This window comes from Rhinopithecus bieti, unplaced genomic scaffold, assembly GCF_001698545.2.
Source record: "Rhinopithecus bieti isolate Rb0 unplaced genomic scaffold, ASM169854v2 scaffold_27010, whole genome shotgun sequence".
Classification (NCBI taxonomy): domain Eukaryota; kingdom Metazoa; phylum Chordata; class Mammalia; order Primates; family Cercopithecidae; genus Rhinopithecus; species Rhinopithecus bieti.
In genome coordinates, this window is record NW_016812757.1 from 2,886,973 (window position 1) to 2,909,943 (window position 22,971).

Consider the following 22,971-nt stretch of genomic DNA (forward strand, 5'->3'; position numbering starts at 1 on the left):
TAGGGTCTTTGCCCCCAACCACTGTTTGTGGGACTCTTGCTGCTTCAGTCTGGACCTGGCTGCATGTAATGCTTATGTTCATAAATCGTGGATCCCAGATAAGCACCTTTGAGCACAGTTTCTGGGCATTTTCTCCTGCTTGTAGGGTCATCAGTAGCCAACAGGCCTTCGTGTGAAAAAGCAGACAAGAATCAGACTTGCTGTAGTTTTAGGCGAGGCAGATATTTCTCCGTGGCCGCTTCTCCTTGGCAGGAAACTTGTGACGCACCGGAGGTATATTAGCAAATCAGCAGTGCTGTCTCCTCATCAGGTTTCAAAGAGTTGGAAACCAAAGTGGAAAATGAAATTCCTGGAACATTCTGTGGCTTACCCCCCTTTCTTCCCTCTGTGTGGCTGATGCCTTTTTTCCTGCAATGGCTTTGACCCTCTGGCCAACTTTTCATCTCTGGGAAGCTTTCCCTGATCCCCCCCAGGTGGGACCCCTCCTCTCTACCCATATACTGGTCTGTTAGAGCCTCCCTGTCCCCTTGAAGTGGCCCCATGAGAGCACGGAGCACAGTGCATTGTGATGATGATCTCTGCACGCCTCTTTCCCCCACACTGGGCTGTGTGGGTCTTGATCGCATTTGCAGCCTTGCAAATGAATCATTGCATTTGCAGCAGCTTGAACATATAAAGAAGATGTTCTCGGGGTTGACTGACACTATGCCCCTTTAAAGTACGTATGATTCCTTGTCTATAAAAAAAGTTTATGAGGTAAACAGAAAATACGTATTGAATGATTGCTTTTGAAAGAGTTCTTTTTTTAAAAAAATAAATTTTATTGTATGTATTTGAGGTTTACAACGTAGTATTATGGGATACATATAGATAATACAATGGTCACATAGCGAAGCAGCCCAGCATATTCATCATCTCACATAGTTGCTTTTTACGGTGATGAGCAGCTAAAATCTCACTTAACAGCAATCCCTGATACGATACAATTGTATTAAAGTTAGTCCTCATGTTGTATGTTAGATCTCTAAACTGGCTCGTCTAAGAGTTTTCAATTGAGCAGTAAGTATGCAAAAAATTTAAAACAGACAAACATAAAACCTCACCAGCCTTGGAACCAGCCACACGTGGGTTTGAGCCCTGCTGCTTCTACTTGAGCTGTTGTCAACGTCTCTGAGCCTTGGTTTTCTCATCTGTCGTGTGAGCCTGGTAACACACCATATGACTTTTGTGCATGTTTAATGAGCTAACATAGGTAATGTGATTCACATAGAATCTAGGACTTAGAAAGCATTTGACTACTATAATGAGTGCAATAGTAGGAAAATGTGTCAGTATCTGCTTTTAGGCTGTTTTACAGAAGTTTCTCTGTTTACCTATTTTTGTGCTCATGTCAAGACATCTTTTTGCAATTAGAATGAAAACCATAGCTTGTGAGTCATGACCCACTTTATATCTGGAAGAAAGCTGGGCTTGTTTTTGATGGATGCAAGGTCAGGCGCTTGGAACCTCATCTCTTTTTATATAGTGAACAAATTGCTATTCCCAGAACATAATCCTTTTGCAAATTGCACAGATAGCTGCATCCTGATGACACATAATGTTCACTCTTGGGTAGCTTCGAAACCCAGACATGACTCACTACTTGTTGCATACGGGTGTACGCTTCATGCTGGTTTTAATTGTTGTATTTTGCTTCCTAGAAGAGTCACGTTCTATCATTACATGCTGATCTGCACAATATTCTGAGAGTCTCCAGCATCGTATATTGGTTTAAGGCATTCCAGTATCCTCCAGACACCCAGTTTAGACAAACTTCATAATAGAAAGTAAAATAATGATCTTGTTGCTAAGGTTTTGGGATTTTTAAATGCCTATAACTGTAAGAGACATATCACATAAGTAGACAAAAAAGAGACAACAGCCACTATTTACGTAGCTGGTGCTGTCTACCAGGAATTACGCCAGGTGCTTTTATAGATTACTGTCACAAAAGTGCAGGGAGATGGGCATTCTGATTTTGTTGTCAAGGGAGCTGTTGCCCAAACTCTGACTTGAGGGACAAGGATTGGTTGAGCCTGTCTGGCTCTGAAGCCTACAGTCTTTCTCCCTTGTCATGTGGCACCCAGTCATAAACAGAAAGTTCCACTGATCTGCCAACTGTCCAGCTCATTGTTACAATGGTTCACCACTCTAGTAGTCCACAGCGCCACTGCCACTTAACATGTCGGCAGATGCTGCCCAGAACCAGGCTGCAGCCCTGCTGGAGGCTGGGTGTGACTCCTGTCTTGCTCATCCTCTGCCTCTCCCTTGTTCTGAGAAAAGCCTTTGCATTGGTTTTAATGAATTCATCTCTGAAAATTCTGCCATCTGGAGTCTCACGTAGAACTCCAAGCCTGGGCTCGTCCATGCTCACTACTCTGGGAACTGTCTTCCTAAACCTTAGGTTGGCAAAATGTAGATTATCTGTGTAAACCTCAGTTCAGTGCCACTGCAATCATCAGAGCCCAGGCAGATCAAAAGAACGCAGGCTGGAACACAGGGTTCAGTGTGGAGCCACCAACATTGTAATTTGCACTTGAAGTTGTAGCTCTTGAGAAAAGCTTTGGGAAGTGGCTCTTTCTGAGGATGACCTTGATTTTTATTTTTTAAAGAAATTGCAATCTGGAGTCTTCAATGAATGAAATATTCTATTTTGCTAGGATGGGGAGAATTACCAGTTTAGATCAAATTATTCTTTCTATATGAAGCGTATACTCTTTTCTATGTATTCTTCTAAACTTTTTCCCTTGCCTGAGATTCTTACAACTCCACTGTGAGGTAGGTTAAACCACCCTAAATTGCAGAGCAGGAAAATAAGGATGGTAGAGAGAGATTAACAGACTTGTTCTAAACATGGAGGTAGAAGGAATTGCAGTTGGATTTCCGTTTAGACCCATTCATTAGTAATGATCATGCATTCTTGTAATAAAATGGATTATACATTTTTGCGGGGAGGTATCAGCCTAGCAAACATAGCTTATGGATTTCTCTTGATTAATTGCGATAATATTTTAATAATGGTATTGTAATATTATATATTATTGCTAATATGAACTTTAAATATACTGGGACTGTGATTGAAGTTGATTTGGGGATGCCATTGTGGGATTTTACATCATTTTCTCTGCTCTTTGAGTTCTTGTATAAGCTCTACATCTAGTTTCTCTTGGTAGTGGGCCTAGCTGGCAAAGGTCATATTGTTTCTTCTGGTTGCTGTTTATAATACGCTTTTCAGGGAAACACTAGATTCCTAAGACTAGTAGACTTTGTAAAGCAGGAGTGAACACCACAGAATCTTTTATGTTAACTCTACTTCGTTTCCTTCACTTCCTCTTGTTTGACTTACTTCAGGCTTTAAGCAGGGCCTCCAATAGGTAAGGTGGATAGTGAGTAATTGCCAGGTAAGTGAGGCACCCTGAGTGAGGAATGCCAAATACAGTTGGGTTCTCAGCAGGGAGGACGTGAGCATTTTGTCTGAGCAAGCTTGGGTTCACATCGAGGCTCTGGGTACCGTCTGTGGAAGTTGGCAGCTTCCTTCTTTGCTGACTCAGTTTTCACATATGAAAAATGGAACAGTCATACCTTTCTTGTAAAAATGCTCTAAGGCTTCAGTGAAACACTGGGAGATAAAATATTGAATGCAGTGGCTGCGTCTCATAGGCATTTGAGAAATATTACCTCCCTGCCTCCTTTGTAGCCTTTCTTCTTGCTTTTAGAATTCTTGGCTCTTGTGTTTGCTGAGGTGTTGTGCGGGGATCTAACCCATAGCCTTAGCTTTGTGATTGCGCATACAGTCCCTGGCACAGAATGGGTACCCCATAAATAGTTATTGAATGAATGAAACCTCGAAACCTCAAATTTGTTGGTTGCTGTGGGCTAGACAGTGAAAATATTAAACTGTAATGCAACGATGTGCCTGGTCCTTTTTTTAATGCATCATGATTTCTTCAGCATTAAGGAGGTAAAGATGTTTATAGACCCTTCTCTGTTTTTCTTTCAGTGCCTGAAACAGTATGTTGAGCTCTTGATCAAAGAAGGATTAGAAACCGCCATTAGCTGCCCAGATGCTGCCTGCCCTAAACAGGGCCACCTACAGGAGAACGAGGCACGTGCAATTGAACAGACTGGGCTGTTTGATGTGCTCTAGCGTGCACAGCTGAACTTGTCAGAATAACGTGGGTTTTGTTTGGGTGTACATTGCATTGTATTGTAGCCCTCAGCTTGTTATCTTTCTTGTTTGCATTTTTTTCCCTTAGATTGAGTGCATGGTTGCAGCTGAAATTATGCAAAGATATAAAAAGCTACAATTTGAAAGAGGTAGGTCCCTGATATGTCTGCCAGTTGTGCTTCCTGTAATGTATGGATGTGGATAATTTTGTGGGGAGTTCTTTTGGTAGATATGGTTATACAGCAGTTGATAGGAGTTAAAAAGTTGATGTAAACTAAACTTCTGAAATTAAGCTGACATTCTGGATTCTCTGAACAGCTCACAGTTTGAAGACCTTGTCTAGTGATCTATTTGGTAGCAGGAAGAATTTATGGAACACAATTTGTTTATAGGGATTTATAGGCTCCTGGGGGAGGTTTAAAGATGATGGCTCTCATGAGATATTAGATTTCAGCCAGCTTAAGGCTAAGAGTTTGAGGGTTAAACTCTTGGGCTGGCCCAGAATTTAAAAAATGCAAAGTCACAGAGGGAAGTCATGAGGGTAGGCATAGCAGAAATTACAGTAACCCCCGTCGTAACAACAGTCCAATGGTAGGTGTCCTGTCTGCACTTACTCACCACTGGACACAGGCCTAGATAGTAGGTGCTAAATGAATAATCAAGTCCCTTATCCCAGTAAGTGACACAACAACTCTGCAAAGCTAATTTGTCATTATCTAATAAACGGCTCCCCAGAGAGGCTAACTGACTTGCCCTGATTTCTAAATATAGTGGGTGCTTTGGGACCACATCCCATGACCCTTCGTCATGCGCTCTCCACTGGGCCCTGCATAGCCCTCCTGGCTGGAGCAGGCCTGATGCAGACCCAGGGTCCTCTGGGAGAGCAGTGTGGCAGGTGCGCACAGAGCAGAATATGATTCTCAGGATCCTATTGCAAAGCATTAAGCCATGTGGGATGTCCAGGAGAGGTCTTTAGCTCTACTCTCTGAAGTACTCCGGACTCATACAACGAAACTGTAAAGGGTCTGTGGACGCTATTTGGCTTTGTTTTCATATCTATTTTGGGCCCCGGGCTCGTCTGCTAAAGAGCAGAGTGACAGTTGTGTGCAGGCGACACTCCTTATGCAGAACATCATCGTGAGGACCCTGCAGACGGATTCTGAGTTTGGATTGCTGGCATCTGCTCTCCCTCTCCCTGCACGGATTCTCGGGTTCTTGACCTGAACAGGGTCTCACTACTGAGACACAGCCCTGGAGGATGGGCTTACATGAAAGCATGGCCAGGTGGGGAGTGGACAGCAGAGGAGACGAGACCAGAGGACAATATCCAGAGACTCCAGTTTAGCTGCATGCAGAGACCTGCTGTTTGTATATTTTTGCTTTTTAAAAGAAATGCTAGAGATAGCTGGGCCCAGTGGCATGTACCTACAGTCTCAGCTACTCAGGAGTTCAAGTCCAGCTTGGGCAACATACCGAGACCCTGTCTTTAAAAAAAATAAGAAAGAAAAAAAATATGTAGCCCACTTAAAAAAGACTCAAACAGGATTTTTCATGGCATTGCCATTTGTTTTCAAGAGTGTGTTTATTTAAGTGTCGTATATCATTTGCTTTAGGGCAGTTTATAGCTTTAATATAATGTCATTTGGTACAAAAGTCAGTATGTAGAGCAATAAAATGGATTAATTTGGATTTCTGAGACTTTCAGGCTCTTCTGAGAATATTTTCCAGAGAGAATCTTGACAGAAACTGGCTGTTGTTTGCGTTACAAGAATATGAACTTTCTATGACATTGAATTTAATTTAAAAATGCAGCTGGGTACATTTTCCAACCTAATAATTTTAACTGTTATTTCTTTAGTACTTTGGCTTAGTCAAAAAATCTTTTTTCCTTTTGCATAAACATGAAGCCAACTTGGCTTCCGTTAAAAAAAATCTCTCAAACCTCTCACTTTAAACCATTTTACTAACATTATGTTAAAAGTATTTTTTTAAAGTATTCAGACTTAATACAATAAAAGACCTGTCTAGATAAAATGTTAGAATGTCAGAGCTAAAATATAGCTATGGATTATAGCCAACACCTTGAAAGAGTTTGGAGACAAGATCAGAAAGCAAATTTTGATTTCTCTGTGCCTCTAAAATCTAGTCAGTAGAGGATGCTCTGGAAGAAAACTGAGACAGTTCAATGATTTTCTGAAAACGTTTAGTTACCAGAAAGTTCTATGGTTAGGTCATGTTGCGCACACTGTCTGCATTTAGTCTTAGAGTGTCTCCTCTGATATAACAGAGGAGACATTGCATTTAGTGTCAATGTCTCCCCTTCTGGAGCAAGCAGGAAGCCAGGGAAGGGGGCCAGGAAGCTGAGTTTTCATTCTGAGCACCTCCTCACAACTGGCTCACTCCAGAGTCTGGGTAGGGACAGATTCTTGAGTGAGGGGGTGTGGATGCCTCTCACTGCGTGGACCCCTCTCTCCATGCCACACTTGACGCCCATGCCCCTCTGAGACCCAGCGGTGCTGTGCTAAGGGAGTTCCTGCGCACGTTCCTCTGTCTGGAGGCTCAGCCGTCCCAGAGACAGGACTGTGGGTCCTCATGCCTACGTCCCACTGCCAGCCCAGTGCCTGGCCAAGTGAATGCTGACGTTAAATCTCACTATGTATTGTTTTGTTTTGTTTTTCTAAAACAAAGCTCAGAGAGATTAAATAATACAATGGGTTATCCACCTGTAATCAGGCCCAGGCCCGACTAGAGCCAACACCTGAAAATGTTACCATCTCACAGTAGGATCAAACCCAGCATCCCAGCCCCGCGCCAGGCACCAGCCCGGCCGGGCAGGGTAGTAAGTGCAGGGATGAGAGGGCATGCTGGGTGCACTGTCATCTGTCATGTGCTTCTGAAAGGAAACTGTTTTAAAAGGAAAGCCACCTTTTTAAAAAGTCTTAGGCGTTTTTAAGCAGGGAGTTCTTAGAGACCTGCTTCATTAATCTGCGATGAATACACTCTGGGAGATAAGAGTTAACATTAGTTTCCTCTGGTGTGCCAAAAATATATTATTTGCTCTGTTTGAAAATATGTCTCATACACACACGTATGTAGATTGGGGAGGATGATGAGGAGGATAATGCAGAATGTTAATAGACATCTACACCTGAGCCTGGGGCCATGTTCACAGGGTGCGACGCGCCCTGGCAGCACAGGAAGCACGTTTGCAGTCGGCAGTCTGAGCAGCCATTTGTCCCTGACCTATTCGATGAGGAGGAATATGTCCGTGTGAGGACAGGCAGTGCCAAGTCACAGCTCTGTGAGGACAAAACTAATAAGATTTAAATCGTTCCCACGGAAACCTTAGCCAGGTCTCCCCTGCGTGCTGTCCTGGGGGGCCTTTCGTGATGGGGGCGCATAATAGCATCTCCCACTCTTGAGCCAGGCGGGTGGGCAGGAGGTGGTTCATGACCATCATGTGCATGAAGAGACCGAGACCCAGCTTTGGGACATCTGCTCCTTGCTGACGTCAGAAGCTCCTCACCGCACAGGACAGGTGGGGACAACAGTGGGACAGAAGGGTCCCTAGCAGGCAGCACTGCCCTTCTGGGTCTAGCCCCAAAGCTATACCGGGCGGAGAGCAAAGAGTGGGTGAGGATTTCTCTTCGCGCGCAGTGTATTGTTTAGTGCACAGAGCACTTGCACCCTCCTGCAGGGCTGGGCAGACACGGGCCTCCTATCTCATCAGGGACAAAGCTGGGCTCACCCCACAGCATGCACAGACGGCAGGCAGAGAGTTGTTGGAGGCACCGCAGGTACGGGATGGGAGCGTGACCCAGGCCAGCTGCCTTTAGCCTTTGGCGTTTCTTCTTCACTGCTCAGTGTGGCGCTCAGTGCCCCAGGCCGGCATGTGCACCCCCTCCTTGCTTTGCTGTGGACCCTCAGCTCAGGGGAGCCCCAGACATCTGCCCCCACACAGGTGACCCACAGACAACAACTACATTTTCTCAAAAAGCCACCTTGTCAGAACTGACAGCTAGGAACATTCTTAGGAAAGCAAATGCAGAAACTATCAACAAGTAAGAGAAGAGCTAATTGTGTCCATTCACTCAATATGAGGAGCACCCTGGGGATTTTAGATTATTCTAATGAAGATAATTAGAGTAGAGCACATGTTCCTGACCGCCAGCGTTCCTCATTATTATCAAGTTCTTCTTAATCTACCACCCCTAACATTCAGACAGTTTTTGTGCTGTTGATTAATTCACGCTTTAAAAAAAAAGGCAGGGGGCAGCCAGATGAGATCAAGGGTCAGCCCGTCATGGCCAGTGGGCCAAATCCAGTCCAGCCAGTGGCCTGCTGCTGTCAAGTTTTGCTAGAACATTCATTTCCAGGTCACTGTGTCTGCTTTTGTGCTGCAACATCAAAGCCCAGTAGTTACTACAGAAACCCAGAAACAACTTGGTCCTCGACTTGTATGATGACTATCCCACCCTCTACAGAGGAAGTTTGCCAGCCCCTGGATTAGATAACTAGATTATTTCAAAGCTAGACCCTACACAAGATGGTTTCTAGAGAGCTGAATCTGGCTTCCCCGTGTATTTGGGGAACATGTAAACACACAGAGCCTTACACGTACATATGCGTGTGCACCGTCAGGACACCCAGCTGGTGATTTGTCATTAATTTGCTGCTGGTCCCATGGCAATGCGTGTAGGTGAAGTCCTGGTCCACGCGAGGTGCCAGCCTGTTGTGGATTCCAGTGAGTAGGAATCCCATGTGTGATGCAGGTGAGCGGGAGCTGCCCGGCTGCCAGTCACAGGGCCCAGACATTTGCAAGGACTTGTCATCGCCTATCAAGTCGTCTCTGAAACTCAGTTGTCCCGACAGATGACTACTTCCCAAGAAGAGCCCCGCTGAAAACTTAGAAACCAGTGGCCTACCAGAACGCCTTTGGAAATAGCCCCCATTGCACTGGCCTCGGAGAGCTTTCTGGCAGAGCCTTCCTTCTCCCTGGGGTGGCCCCTCATCGAGAATTCGGCGTCATGCTGGACAAGAGGGAAGATGAAATGAACAACCAGTCTCCTTACAAAGGACAGCCAATAATATAAAGAAATGCAATTTTTGGACAAGGATGTGAAGAAATAGATGTGTCAAGGTGTCCTGTTTTTAGCAATAAGCTTCTTGGCCAATTCCATTAAGATTGGGCTCTTAGAAATGTGCGCTGTGATTCAGAGAGAAAATCTGGCCCTTGAAGGGTTGGTTTCGCTCCGCAGTTAACTCATGGCTTGGATTTGAGAAGGGGAGGCCATCTTAGGCAGGTGAACCGTTTGGTTAGAAGAATAATCCAGCCATCTTCTTCCCTCTTCCTTTCCGTCTTCTAGCAGCATTTTCCTGGTGCTGGTTGTGTGCCCAACACGGGGCCATCAGGGGCCCGGCTGCAGAAAGCTGTCCCTTAGGGGAGGCAGATGAGCTAGCACGATGTGCGTGGCTCCGAGAAACCTGACAGGCAGGTGGGACAAGCTTTCCAGAATGTGGAGGCCTTTGAGCTGTGAGCTGAGTCCCAGAGGCAAGCAGGGCTGACCCAGGGCTCCAAGGGCATTCCAGGGACAGGAGCAGCATTCCTGAGGGATGCCTGGGGTGTCTGGAGGTCTATTGCATGAAGGGAGAAGTTGGGAGGTGGAGGTGGAAGGGTGACTTGGGCAGTGCTTCGGTTGGGGCTGGTGGTGCTGGCTGTATTACCTGGACGTGTTCCTCCCTGTCCGTGCACTGAGGGGCTCCTTCCTCTATAGCCCACATGACCCTCTGGCTTAAGTTTGATTTGCCCATTTTGTCTCCCTATACCAGAGGTGCTGTTTGATCCCTGTCGGACTTGGTGCCCAGCGTCCACCTGCCAGGCTGTGTGTCAGCTCCAGGACGTGGGGCTGCAGACCCCCCAGCCAGTGCAGTGCAAAGCCTGCCATATGGAATTCTGTTCCACCTGCAAAGCCAGCTGGCACCCTGGCCAAGGCTGCCCGGAGACCATGCCGATCACCTTCCTTCCCGGGGAGACCAGGTAGTCTTTGTACACAATCTGCCACAAAGGCATGGGCTGTGGGCCAGGAGAAGCAGGCAGGCATGTTTCTTCCTAAAAGTGCTGTTACAGTGTAAGTGGCTGTGGCTCAGTCAACCCTAACACACACTGTACCTCTTGAGCCTCATTCAAGCCTGTCATTATTTGTATGTCTATTTATTTTTGAGAACTATGTACCAGGCACTGTGTGAGACCCTGGAAATAGAAAGGTGTGTGAGAACCACACTTAACACGGCTTGGCTAGAATGACAAATGCATGCATGGTTTGTGACTTCTAAGGGTTGTAAGTCCTGCAGTACCTGAAGTTTCTCCAAGACTTCACTGTGTTGAAGGTGATCTGAAATGGGGATACAGGAACAAGAACAGGAGTAGGGTGCACCGGTCATAAATACTGTCCGGAGGGGGATGGGAAGACACTCCCTGGTGGCAGCCTCCCCTGCAGCCATAGTTGGGCTGTTTGCCCAGGAGGATGCTACACACTGTGCCCTGTACCTTGACATTTTGTAGGTTGATGCATAGGAAGTTGATCATATCCAGGTCTTTTTGTCCTACAAAATCTGCGAGGTCACATGGTTCCACTCGACACTTGACCCTGTTCCTGTTGAGTCCAGGATCCTCATAGAGGAGCTGCCACTCTGCCCACCACCCTCCCCAGCTGTTCCCCCAGCAGTGTGCTCCCCAGCAGTGTGCTCACCAGCTGCTCCCTGTGTGCTCCCCTCCCCAGCACACCCTGTGCTGGTGGGAGCACCCCTCCCCAGCAGTGTGCTCACCAGCTGCTCCCTGTGTGCCCCTCTTCCCATTCCACTGTCCACAACTCCCGTTCCTTTCCACGTGACCCCTGTGCCCTGTTCTAGCCCCAGACCCTCTCAGGGTCCCTGCCACACACCCCTGGTCTCCTTCCGGGCAAACCTCTCTTCCTGTGTCTGGAGCGCCCTGCTCCGCCCTCCTCCTTTCCCTGGGGGCTCCTGCCACACTTCAGGTGGAGATCACATCCCTTTATCAAGCTTCCCAGTTCCCAGGACAGGGTTGGGGCCTCCACCCTCTGTGTTCCGCCTGAGACTGTCTGCATTGATTACAACCCTGGACATAATTGGATTGGAGTTCTTCCATCGACAGGGCCGATTCTGCCATCAGGTTGAGCTCCTGACGCACAGGCCTGTGCCTTTCTGAGCAGCCTACATCAGGCAGGCAGCTGCAAGCACAAACCACTTGTACTTATACTTCACTTGTACTTGGCATCTTAGAGGCTTCAAAACTTTAGATGGAGGCTGGTGAGTGTTTGGAGCCTGATGACTTTGTTTTCTTTATCTGTGACATTCTAGTCTCATTTAAATTATTCTCCAAAGACGATCTAAATCAAAATTCAGAAATCCCATTTTGTGGAAATTTAAAAATCAGAAGATGCCACATAAAAACTGGAATTTCTGGCTTCTCTGGGAAATCTGAATCCTGAGCCTCTCCGAGCCTGCCTCCGCATGCTGGCAGCCAGCGCAGCAGAGCAGCGGCCCGTGCCTCAGGCACCTCCCGGGCCAAAGCCCCATAGTCCTCACTCTCCTTCTTGTCCCCCTGGAACTGAGGCTGCCTATCAGCTGCCGTTTATAAGTGAGAAGACACTCAGCTAGTTTTGTATTGGAGAGTTTTTTTTTTTTTTTTTTTTTGGTTAAATCTTCTCCTCACACCATGTTTTTATCCAGCCCCTTGACCACTTCACTCATTTAGCATCACCTGCCCGCCCCTTCAAGATGCTGGGCCACATGTGGATTGTGATTAAACTGTCAAAACTCTTGTCTGCATTTATAATGAGTTTACAGTAAATGTTATTAGTAATAATTTTAAATCCAACTCAGATACTAGGAAATATTTGAAAGCTATTGTCTATATCATGCAAAATTTTATGCAGAGCACAGTACACCAGAACTTGCATATTTTAACTGTTTTCATTTTGAAATGTCTCCCCAGGAGACACTGTACACGGTGTTCCTGCCGTTTCTTTCAAAATCATCTTGTGAGTCACATGAGAAAACTGGTTTCTTAGCTTTAAGGTGACACCTGGCTTTCAAACCAAAACAACGTTATCTAACCTGAAAACCAACCTTGATCACCAGATTTGGTGTCTCATGACTTCCAGCTTTTTGCAAAATCAAAGTCATTCTCAGAAGGAGGCCAGGGCTACCGTTTGCTCGGAGCTGACTGTGTGCTGGATCCCTCTGGAAACATTTGCACGTATGCTGTCTCATTTGCTCCTCGCAGCAACCTTAGTTCATTCTTTATCACATTCTGCGTGGCCAGGTTGGTCTGCAGTTAGCTTTTAAATTGGAAGCATTTGAGCTCGGGACCATTGTGTTATCTTTCAGTAACAGTTCTTAATAATAAGTACTGTTTATCGAGTGCCTGGTACTTACGTGCTGGCTTCTGCGCTTAACATGTGCAACCTCTGTAATTCTCACGACAGCCTGTAGAGATGGATGCTATTAGCCTTATTCATCTGTTTTGCAGACGAGGAAACTGAGACACGTAAGGCATAAATAGCACAGCTAGAATCTGTCTGTCTCAAGACTCTGTGCTCTTAATTAGGAGGACATACTGCTTCTCTCATTATTTCTTACTCTGTTGCCTTCTACTAATGGACCAAACAGTCACGTTCAGTTGGAATGTGCACCCCAAGTGGAGGATTGTTCACTGCCAATCATCAGACAGATCATACTAAAGTGACACTACATTGAATGCTCATATTGACTAGGAAGCTTGTGAGAGATCCTTCAGCCAGAATGCACTCAGAATGCCAGAATTTGCTCAACTTCAGTGAATATATACTCACAGGTGTGTTAAATTCTGAAAAAGCTGCTCACTGCAAAGGAGGGATGCATTTTCTCCTGCTGATGTTGGTTTAAGTTAGCGAGTTCAACAGTATAGCCAATGCACCCCCATAATCAGCGATCACTTCTCTTAACAGTTTATCATTTATTCCTTCAGATGCTTTTATGAATGTTCTTACCCATCTTTTAAAAATTAACAGCATGAGGTGAGTCATACCTAATGTCTGTGTTATTTTTCTTAGCCACATTGAACTACTGCTGCCCCTTATCAAGCACTTCATAAAAGCTGCAGCCCTGCACTGTGCTCTTGTCACACGGAATCTTTTCTCACGGTCACACTGATGAGAAAACCAGGGCTTGGAGAGTTGCTTCACAGCTAGTTTGTAGCAGAGCCAACCCTGACCTCAACTTAAAGCCCTTTGTGCTAACCCTGCAGACCTAGCCAACTTCTGAGGAAAACAATTTTGTAAGAAGAGCCAGGTGGAGCTATCCAAGTAAACAGTGTGTGTTTATGTGTGTGCATTTGCAACACTTATTTATTTTTCTTTTAACAGCAAAGTACATACAATTTATATCAACCCTTTGGAAAGTAGCTCTGTGACTAAGCAGACACTGACCTTAACACGATTATTCAGATACCTCCGTTATAATAAGCCTTTTACTGTATTTTCTTTTGTCTATATACATATATCTCTAAATTTAGATACGTGTTGATGTTGCTCGTTTTTTTTTTTTTTTTTTAATTTTTCCTAACTGAAATTGGCTGATTCACAGTGTTTTGGTTAATTTTTTTTTCTGGAGTTTCCGTTTCTTTGTTTTTTGTTTTTTGTTTTTTTTTTTTTCATCTAATACCAAGAGAACTCCGTCTGTGAAGTGGAGCTGATGCTTCCAGCATAGCCGGTGCTCCTGGGTCTCCCGTGGGATCTGTCTGTGCAGGGTCCTCACGGCGTTTCTCCCACAGTGCTGCGTTCAAAATGGAAGAGGATGATGCGCCCATCAAGCGCTGCCCCAAGTGCAGGGTCTACATCGAGCGAGACGAAGGCTGCGCCCAGATGATGTGCAAGAACTGCAAGCACGCCTTCTGCTGGTACTGCCTGGAGTCTCTGGACGTGAGTACGGCTTTCAATTTCACCTTGCGCATTTAGCTTTGACGTTTAGATTTGGAAGGAGAAAACTAGACCAGCTATTTCCTAAAGAGCTTGGTGCTTACTCCTGTGGAACAGCGAAGGAACACTGTTTGGTGTTTCTCCTGGGTTTGGGAAAACATTGACTCATGAGCGCCACAGTGACCGAAGCCTTTGTGACTTGTATAGTTCTGGGGCCGAAACACTTCATGGAGGTTCAGGATCCAGCCTGGGATTTAAAGGGGTTTTAGGATCATAGATTTTGTCTAAGCGGGGACTGTCATTGTCAGTTTGGGCTGCTGTGACATAATATCATAGATGAGGCAGGTTAAATGACAGATGTTTATTTCTCATGGTTCTGGGGGCTGGAAATCCAAAATCAGGGTACACCAGATTTGGCTCCTGGGTTCTTTATCAGGGTTTCTTCCTGGTGTTCAGGATAGTGAGGACAGACAGAAGCAGGGGCTGGGGAGCTATTGTGCTTGGGGCCAGTTTTAAGACTTCCTTGACACTCATGTCATCCACAGGGCAGGAAAACATGCAAACCCTTTGCTCTCTGGCAGAATGGGAGTTCTAGCTTCATATGGCAACCTTCTCCCACATGTGCTCTGCTTGAATGTGTCTCAGACACACCACTCTGCGTATGCCTATAAGAGCCATGTCCCTGACAAGAAGGCACAGCCTCCCAGGCCCACGCTTTTCTGGAGCTTTGAGGCCGGATGCACAGGTTACTGCTATTTCACTTCTCATTCTCCTTCCTTGCCCATATTAGGGCGTGGGCATCTTGCCAAAATGATGAAGCTATGATTTTAGTTTTAGAAGAGTTTATTGGTGCATACTTTTAAAGGAACTATAATTAGGCAGGGCATGGTGGCTCACGCCTGCATTCCTAGCACTTTGGGAGGCCTGGGTGGTCAGATCACCTGAGGTCAGGAGTTCGAGACCAGCCTCGGCAACATGGTGAAATCCTGTTTCTACTAAAAATACAATGGTGGCATGCACCTGTAGTCCCAGCTACATGGGAGACTGAGGCACAAGAATTGCTTGAACCTGGGAGGCTAAGGTTGCAGTGAGCTGAGATGGCACCACTGCACTCCAGCCTGGGCAACAGAGCAAGACTCTATCTCAAAAAATAAAAATAAATAAATAAAACTATAATTAAATAGCAGACCTACTTATCTATTGAAACCATTGTAGCTAGGACAGTCCAAGCAAATGAAGTCGTGTGTCACGAAGGGATATATTTATGTCTGTTCTGCACAGCAAGGATGAATGTATCCAGTCCATCCAATAATAGTATTAAGCCATTCAGGTCTCATTCAAATAAAGCGGGTTATGGGAGTGTGTGGCAGTCAGAGCAAGTCCATGCTTCCCATGTTAGCAGTTCTTCTGTCCAGAGACTGTTCTTTTTTACTAGCGTTTCTGGGCACGCGTTCATACCATGGGGCTATCTCAGAGCAGTTCAACGTGGCACCCAGTGGCTGAGATGGGTTACCTCTGGCTTCCAAGGTGAAGGAGAAGTGGTTCAGACCAGTGGGCAAAGTAGAATGAAGCACAGGCTGAGAGATTTGTCTAGAAGAAAATGAGTGTCTCTTTGAGATGGAATATTACGTATGATACCAGGTCCGTAATATAAAGGCTACCTTAAAAAATTAGATTGCTGCTTTTGGAATTGTTCCTTTGAAAGGCCTGTTGTCTCTTTATGAACTTTAAATTGCTGAATTAATAGTAGAACCTGATGTGGCTGACCAAACCTAAAATATCACCATCTTCTATCCTGAGGCTTCATTTTTACTTCCTAGGCAAGCTTAATGGATCCGCGTGACAAGATGAGTTTTTTTTATCTCAGGTCCTCAAGGGGATTTGTGGAGTGACATCTGAAGCCTCGCCAAACTTTTTAGGGCCTTCAAGGTCTTATTTATTTATTTATTTATTTTTGCATTTTACTGTATTCCAGTTTTTTTTGGAAAACTGATCATTGAGTTATGATATCATATGTAATATCTGGCCCACAATTTATTATTCTTTTAACTTTCCTTAAAGAAGGAAGAAAGTGAAATGTCAGTTTTCCTGCACCTTGTCACAGAACCCCTTGCGGATGGATCATTTAGGAGCTGCATTAGAAATGGACTGACAGAAGTTTGGTTTCCTCAGGCTGCCTGGACCAAGTGACAGGGACGAGGAGGGAAGCTGCTGTTTTTCTCCTTCCAGCACAGAAGTGTATCTTCTCTGCTCTAGTCCCTGAGGAAGGCCCTCCCTGTCCAGCTCCACCCTAAAGCAGGTTCCGCCTCTTGTTGATGGAGAGGAACCAGGCTGCACTTTGCCTCCATCAGAGGCGTCATCCTCACGGCCGTGCAGGGTTTCCTATGTTTTCTTTGTACAGGATGAAAAATGACCCTGTGGCCAGAGGAAGCGGATGTGAAGGAAAGGGAGTCTGCTATTGGAGCCCTTTACCAAAGACATTACCAGTGATTTAGGACAAGCACGTAAATGCACTGCCTGAAGCTAGCCAAGAGCACTCAGAGGAGAGAGGAGGGCTTTCCACGGAGCCGTTCTCTCCTGTTTCCCCCAAGCGTGCTTTCTGGCACATGCAGACATCCAGGAGTTATGAATATTTCAGACCGCCTCCTCCCCGTCGTGGTCCTTACTCCGTCTCCTCCCCTGCTTCCCTCTCCTCATCTGCTCCTGGCTGAGCCCATCTCCCCTTGAATCCTCACTGCTTCTCAGCGATCACTGCTGGCCCAGCGTTTGCTATCTACTGTAGAAAGGGACATGTGCAGTTTCTTTCTTTTATGTATTTTTTGGCAGTAGATAGTTAATGTTTATTGAGGTGATTGTTCCAGATCAGCATTATACAATTTGCTCTGGATACCTGCTTCCCTTAACACACACAGTATTTCAGTGAGTTGGAATGAGGAAGGCCAGAGAGGTTTATCTTTCTCAAACTAGTAAGGAAGGGAACCAGCCCTGATCTTCCAAACTCTAAAAACCACATCTTTGTGTTAGATCAGGCTGTGTCAAGGCAGAGTTCGAGCGGACATTTTAAAGCTGAAGGTGCTAGAATTGCTCTGGGGCATTTGCTCTTTCACCAGCCCTCTCCCTGATTGCAGCTTCCCGGAGCATGCACCATCGTTTCATCCCACGCTGGAGCTGAATGGAACTTCTCCCTGAACAATAGGGGGAAAGTGTTCCCTGCCACAGAAATAGATCCACGTTCCTGCTGCTCCTGGGATTGTTAAGCCCCAGGGCTTCCTCAGTAAATTAAAAATCACAAGTCAATCATTTCTATATTGTAAAACCATATTTGAGTGCTTTTATCAGGGGATAAGAAAAGTGCTTTTTAAATAAGCATCCGTTTTGTTCATGAAATCTTGACTGCGTGTCAGCAACTCTGCTCCGTTGGACCCCGTGTGGGTCTGGTGAGATGAGGGCGGGGCGGGGGTGGGGATGGGGGGTGAAGTTCTTGACGTTGAGGAGCTTGTCATCTCCCAGACGAGCCCCGTAAGGCATGATCCGGACACATGGCCGTGAAGGAGGCTGCATGGCTAAGGGTATAAAGTCCCTGTTGGCCCCAAGGAGGAGTCAGGAGGTTACTGGGTCTCGGGGCCACAGGGTAGTTGAGGACTTGAAGGCTGAGTGAGTTTGTTCACCAGGGAGGACAGAATGTGCTGAGCCAGGTTACCACCAAAGACCTGGGCACGATGAAGGAGGATGTGAACTCATACGTGGCCTGGCCAGAGATGCTGGAAAGATAAGGTGAGGCCCAGACGACGGCCCCTGTGTACCAAGATCAGGGGCCTGGCCCCCGCAGAGGCCTGTGCTTCCCAAGGATAGGATGGATCAGAATCACTTAGGGAGCTTGAGGACTGGGCCCTGCCTCAGACCTTGGAGTCAGAATCCTCAGCTTCCAAAAGCTGCCCAGGTGACTCGGATATGCAGCCGGGCTGGTCCGTGTCTGCTGGCAGGGGTCAGTAACCACTTCTCCACTGGGTAGTACACAGGATTTGGTTTGAGTTTCGGAAATGTTTAAGTTGCGTTTTAGAAACGTTTAAATTCAAAAACGTTTAAAGAGCCCACAGTGCCAGACATGGCGAGAGGCAGTCTGGAAAATGGAGGCGCACAAATGGAGAATGAGCTCATCTCAGTGCTGTGTGAATTCACATCAGCACAAAGGAAATTTCGGTTAAGAGTTCAAGGAGGAGAAAGCTCACAGTGATGGAGGTGGGCAGAAATAGCATCGTAGAAGAGAAAGGTGTGGCCAGAAGTGACTTTGTGTTTGCGTGTTCCTGCCCTTCCTCTCACAGATGAGGCGTCTAAGTACAGAAGCGAGGTGGACAGTGGTAGCTGGGACCCCAGGCCCCAGCCAACGCCTCCTGCTACTGCACCTGTAACAGCCAGGATTTGATGGCCCTCCATTCACTGTACATTCAGACACCAGGAGGCTTGACCCCACAAATCAGCAAACTCAAATATGGTGTCCTCCCCACAAGGAGAGGAAGGCCGGATGCGTCCCCCAAACCATCTTACCAGAGTTGATTGAAAGGAGCAGAAGGCCGTGACCCCTGTCCTGCTCCTCCTGTTTTTTGGAAGAGTGACTTCCTGTTCCCTGAGGCACATTGGGCCCTGTGTTTATTTGCTCTTTTCTGAAAAAGCAGCTGTCGTTTTACAGCTTCATTAAATGAATCAGCAGCCTTGCCCCTCCCTGGTGCCATGTGCCTCACCATTTCCTTCACTGATCAGGATGGAAAACGGCGCCTCCTGGTCCTGGAGGTGCAGAGGGCTCGGTATAGACATGCCGTTCCCCTCATGCCAGTGGGTAGTTGTTGAGATCTGGGTGGCAAGCGCTGAGCTGAGGAACACAGTTAGAGAGACCAACTTGTGTGAGGGTCCCAGCTCCAGGAGATGGAGGTGGGGTGGAGGACGCCTGGAGGGAGGCGTCCCCAGGCATGCAGAGGGCCACTGCCCACTCAGGATGGTCTGAGAAGATGCAGATAGAAAGCACTCCCCGGGCTGGATCTTGAATCATGAGGGAAATCAAGTGGCCTGAGTGGAGAGAAAGCACTTTCTAGGTGAGAAGCCCGACCCGACGGAGGGGGATGGGCCAGCAACAAAGAAAATCATCCAATCCCGGGAATAGCCCTGTCACTGCAGCAGGAAGATGCCAGGGCAGAGGGACTCTGGTGGAATTACACACAGCCGGGGCCAGCAGGAGCTCTTTGGAGCAACCGTGACCTGCGTGTTCAGTAGCCTTGTGTCCCCATGAGATCCCTGCTTTCCCACAAGCTCAGAAGCCACCCAGTGTGCGGGGGAGGCCCTTCTTTGGGCTGGGCCTGAAGTCTGCTCCAAAGCTCCCTCTAGAGCCCGAAGCTGTGCTGTCCAGGGCTACTGGGTGATGAAGGGAGGCCCTGGGGAGGAGCAGCCTGGGCCTGCAGTGGCTGTGGCCAGGTGTTCCCGGGTGCGCGCCCTTCCCTGTGTCACCTCCCTCATGTCTCCACTTATCGTGAGCATAGGAGAAGAAATACATCAATGGCCGTGATACACGCCGAACTGAGCAGGGACCGCTCGTTCACGCCGTCTCTGTCTCTGCTCCTCACAGGATGATTTCCTTCTGATACACTATGATAAGGGACCCTGCCGGAACAAGCTGGGCCACTCCCGAGCGTCTGTGATCTGGCATCGGACACAGGTAGGAGGTGATTCACCTAGAACTTTGATCTCAGACAGAGAGAGACTGTGTGTGTGTGTGTGTGTGTGTGTGTGTGTGTGTGTGTGTGTATCTGTAGTGTTTCCAGACTTGCCTATAGGACAAAGATCTCCTGGATAGAAAGAGCTAGTAGATGTGGTTCCTACTGGGTTTTTGCTGGTATAGGGTTATCCTTATGGAAGCCCTGGCCCAAAGTTAGTGTCAATGTGCATCACATTCATTGTCTGATGGGCCTTCAGCATCAGACTTCAGATTGCTTGCACGGGATTCATGGCCTTGGTCATGATCTACCGACCATGTTTAGGTAATCCTTGCCTAGCACTTAACAAAGAGCTTTCTCTTGAGGCCCTGAGATAAGCAAGGGAGTAACAGGAATGGATAACAAGGAAGGAGTGGAAAAATTCCTAGGTCAGTGGTCCCCAACCTTTTTGGCACCAGGGACTCACTTCGTGGAAGGCAGTTTTTCCACAGACTGGGCAGGGGGACGGATTGGGGACGATTCACCACGTTGCATTTATTGTGCATTTTCTGTATGGCATGATTACATTGTAATATATGATGAAACAATTCTACAACTCACCATCATGTGGAATCAGTGGGAGCCCTGAGCTTCCTTTCCTGTAACTAGATGGTCCCATCTGGGGGTGATGGGAGACAGGGACAGATCATCAGGCATTAGATTCTCATATAAGAAACGTGCAACCTAGATCCCTCGCATCAGCAGTTCGCAACAGGGTTTGTGCTCCCATGAGAATCTATTGCTGCCGCTGATCTGACAGGAGGTGGAGCTCAGGTGGTAACGTAGCGATGGGAGCAGCTGTAAATACAGATGAAGGTTTGCTCATTTGCTCCGCCCACCCCCCACCGCTCACTCCTGCTGTGCACCCTGGTTCCTAACAGGCCACAGACCACTGCCAGTCCATGGCCCAGGGGTTGGGGACCCTGGCCCTAGGTGGTAATGCCTGTGCCGCCTTTGGAGTTGTTAAAGGACCCTCGTGTTGCTTAATATTAACTTGTGCTTTCAGCACATATTTATCGCCTACTGTGTGCTGGGTACTGCTCTAGGAGCTGGAGATACAGTGGTGCATGAGACAGATACGTCCTTCTACGGAGCCTACGTTCTGTTTAGGGACAGAGATGATAAACCAGCAAGCACACAGAACCTAATAAATCAGCTAGAGGTGATGTGATGGGGAGGTGGTCAGAGATGATGACAGGGATAGACCCTTTTAGGGCTTGGCAGGCCACAGAGCAACCCTGGATCTTGTGCTGGGTTTGTAGGAAGCTGCTGAGGGATTACCAGCAGGAGGCATGTTGGCTGCTGCTCCTGCCTGCTTCTCCAGGCGTGAAGGGCTCAAGTCTGTGACTCCTTCACGACATTTCTCAGGAGAGCCTCCGAGGCAGGTGTGTCAAGTCTCATCTAAAAGATGGAGAGGCTCAGTCTCGGCAGTTGCCAGGACGAGGGAAAGGTCCACCTACAAGGGCACTTCCTGCATAGCCTTAAATGCCGACCACGTGGCAAAGCGTGTGGGCGTCCGCAGCGGGGATAAGACACGCCTCCCATCAAAGAGCAGATGCTGAGCATGCTCGGCCTCGCAGGCCGTAGGTCTCTGCTGCAACTGTCAACTCCACCTGGCAGCACAGAAGCAGCCGACAGTACGTCAGTGAGTTACCTTGGCTGTGTTCCAGTGACACTGTTTACACAAGCAGGTGGAAGTGACTGTGGCGATGGTTGCGTAACTCTGTGAACACACTGGAAACCATTGAGTGTGTACTTTAAATATCTGAATTGCGTGGTACGGGAATTAGGTCCCAGTAAAGCTGTATGGATAAACAAAACGAAACAGATGATGAAGCTGATGTGACCCGAGGGCCATGGCGTACTGCCCTCTGGTCTAGAGGGTAGGTTTGAGCTCCTCCGGCTGTTTTCTCTGCACTTGGCCTTGCATGGCTTGAATCCACACCCCTTCCAGATCTGCTCTGGCTGCTGTGACAAAGCACTACAGGCTGGGTGGCTCAGAACAGCAGAAACGTATTGGCTCAGTCCTGGAGGTCAGAATTCTGAAATCAAGGTGTCAGCAGGGCCCTGCCTGGTCTGAAACCTGCAGGAAAGTCCCTCCTGGCCTCCTCCAGCTTCTGTGGTTTGCCAGCCATCTATGGCACTCCTGGACAGCTCAATGAGTCGCTGCAATCCTCCGTCTTCCTCCGGCTGCCTCTTCCCTGTGCGTCTTCACCTCGTCTTCCATCAGTGTCCAAATCCCCGCTTTGTCTCAGGACATCAGCATATGGGATTGAGGCCCGTGCTAATCACCTCGTGGTAACTTGATTGCATCTGCAGATACCTTGTTTCCAAAGAAGGTCACATTCTGAGATACTAGGGGCTAGAACTTCAACATACTGTTTTGGGAGGATACGATTCCACCCATGACGACACCTATGCCCACCTCCCCACACAGCACAGAAACTGCCACGAGACTGCGTTCCTCCTCTGCACTTGGTTTGCCCTGGGCTGTAGGTAGGGGTTGACTGGGTGCTGACTCAGAGTGGCCGGCATTTGCACAGCCACCGTGTGAGTGGATGCTGTTGTGTGCATGTTGGCAGAAACCGAGTCACAGCTTGGTGAGAACTTGGAAATCATTTCCCAACTCTGGCAGTTTCCCTGTAGAGAAGGTGAGTTCCGGGGTGAGAGCAAGTGTTTTCCACAGGGACCCTGGCTGGCTGTTGCTGGATGCTAAGCCTCTCACATACACAGGCTGACCATCCTCACATGTATTTTGCTCTGGAATCTGCGGTGTGAACAGGGCTCAGCCAAGGCAGCCCACGTGCGGCTCAGGTGGCGTCAGCTGGGGCAGCTCTGAAGCCGGGCAGGAGCCCGTGCAGGCCCGCACCCCATGCTTCTGGTGCTTGATCTGGCTGCTGGCTGGGGCCTCAGCTGGGGCGGGCAGTCGGATATCCTCACGCCATCGTGCCCAGGAGCTGCCAAAGGCCCAGTGCTCTGAGTACCTGGAACAGCCTGAGCACGGGTCTTGGCGGCCACATCTTCCCTGCTCCTCCAGGCTCACTCT

At 47.6% G+C, this 22,971-nt stretch overlaps 1 protein-coding gene across 2 annotated transcripts in view; it reads left to right on the forward strand.

The window, feature by feature from the left end:
- RNF144A (ring finger protein 144A) overlaps positions 1-22,971 on the forward strand; it is a 124,329-nt gene that overhangs the window by 91,852 nt on the left and 9,506 nt on the right. For both annotated transcript variants that reach the window (XM_017896624.1, XM_017896625.1), the window contains 5 exons: positions 4,040-4,144; positions 4,296-4,356; positions 10,037-10,244; positions 14,040-14,187; positions 19,799-19,888. In XM_017896624.1, the coding sequence (XP_017752113.1) occupies positions 4,040-4,144; positions 4,296-4,356; positions 10,037-10,244; positions 14,040-14,187; positions 19,799-19,888 (612 nt within the window). The remainder of the gene's footprint in view (positions 1-4,039; positions 4,145-4,295; positions 4,357-10,036; positions 10,245-14,039; positions 14,188-19,798; positions 19,889-22,971) is intronic.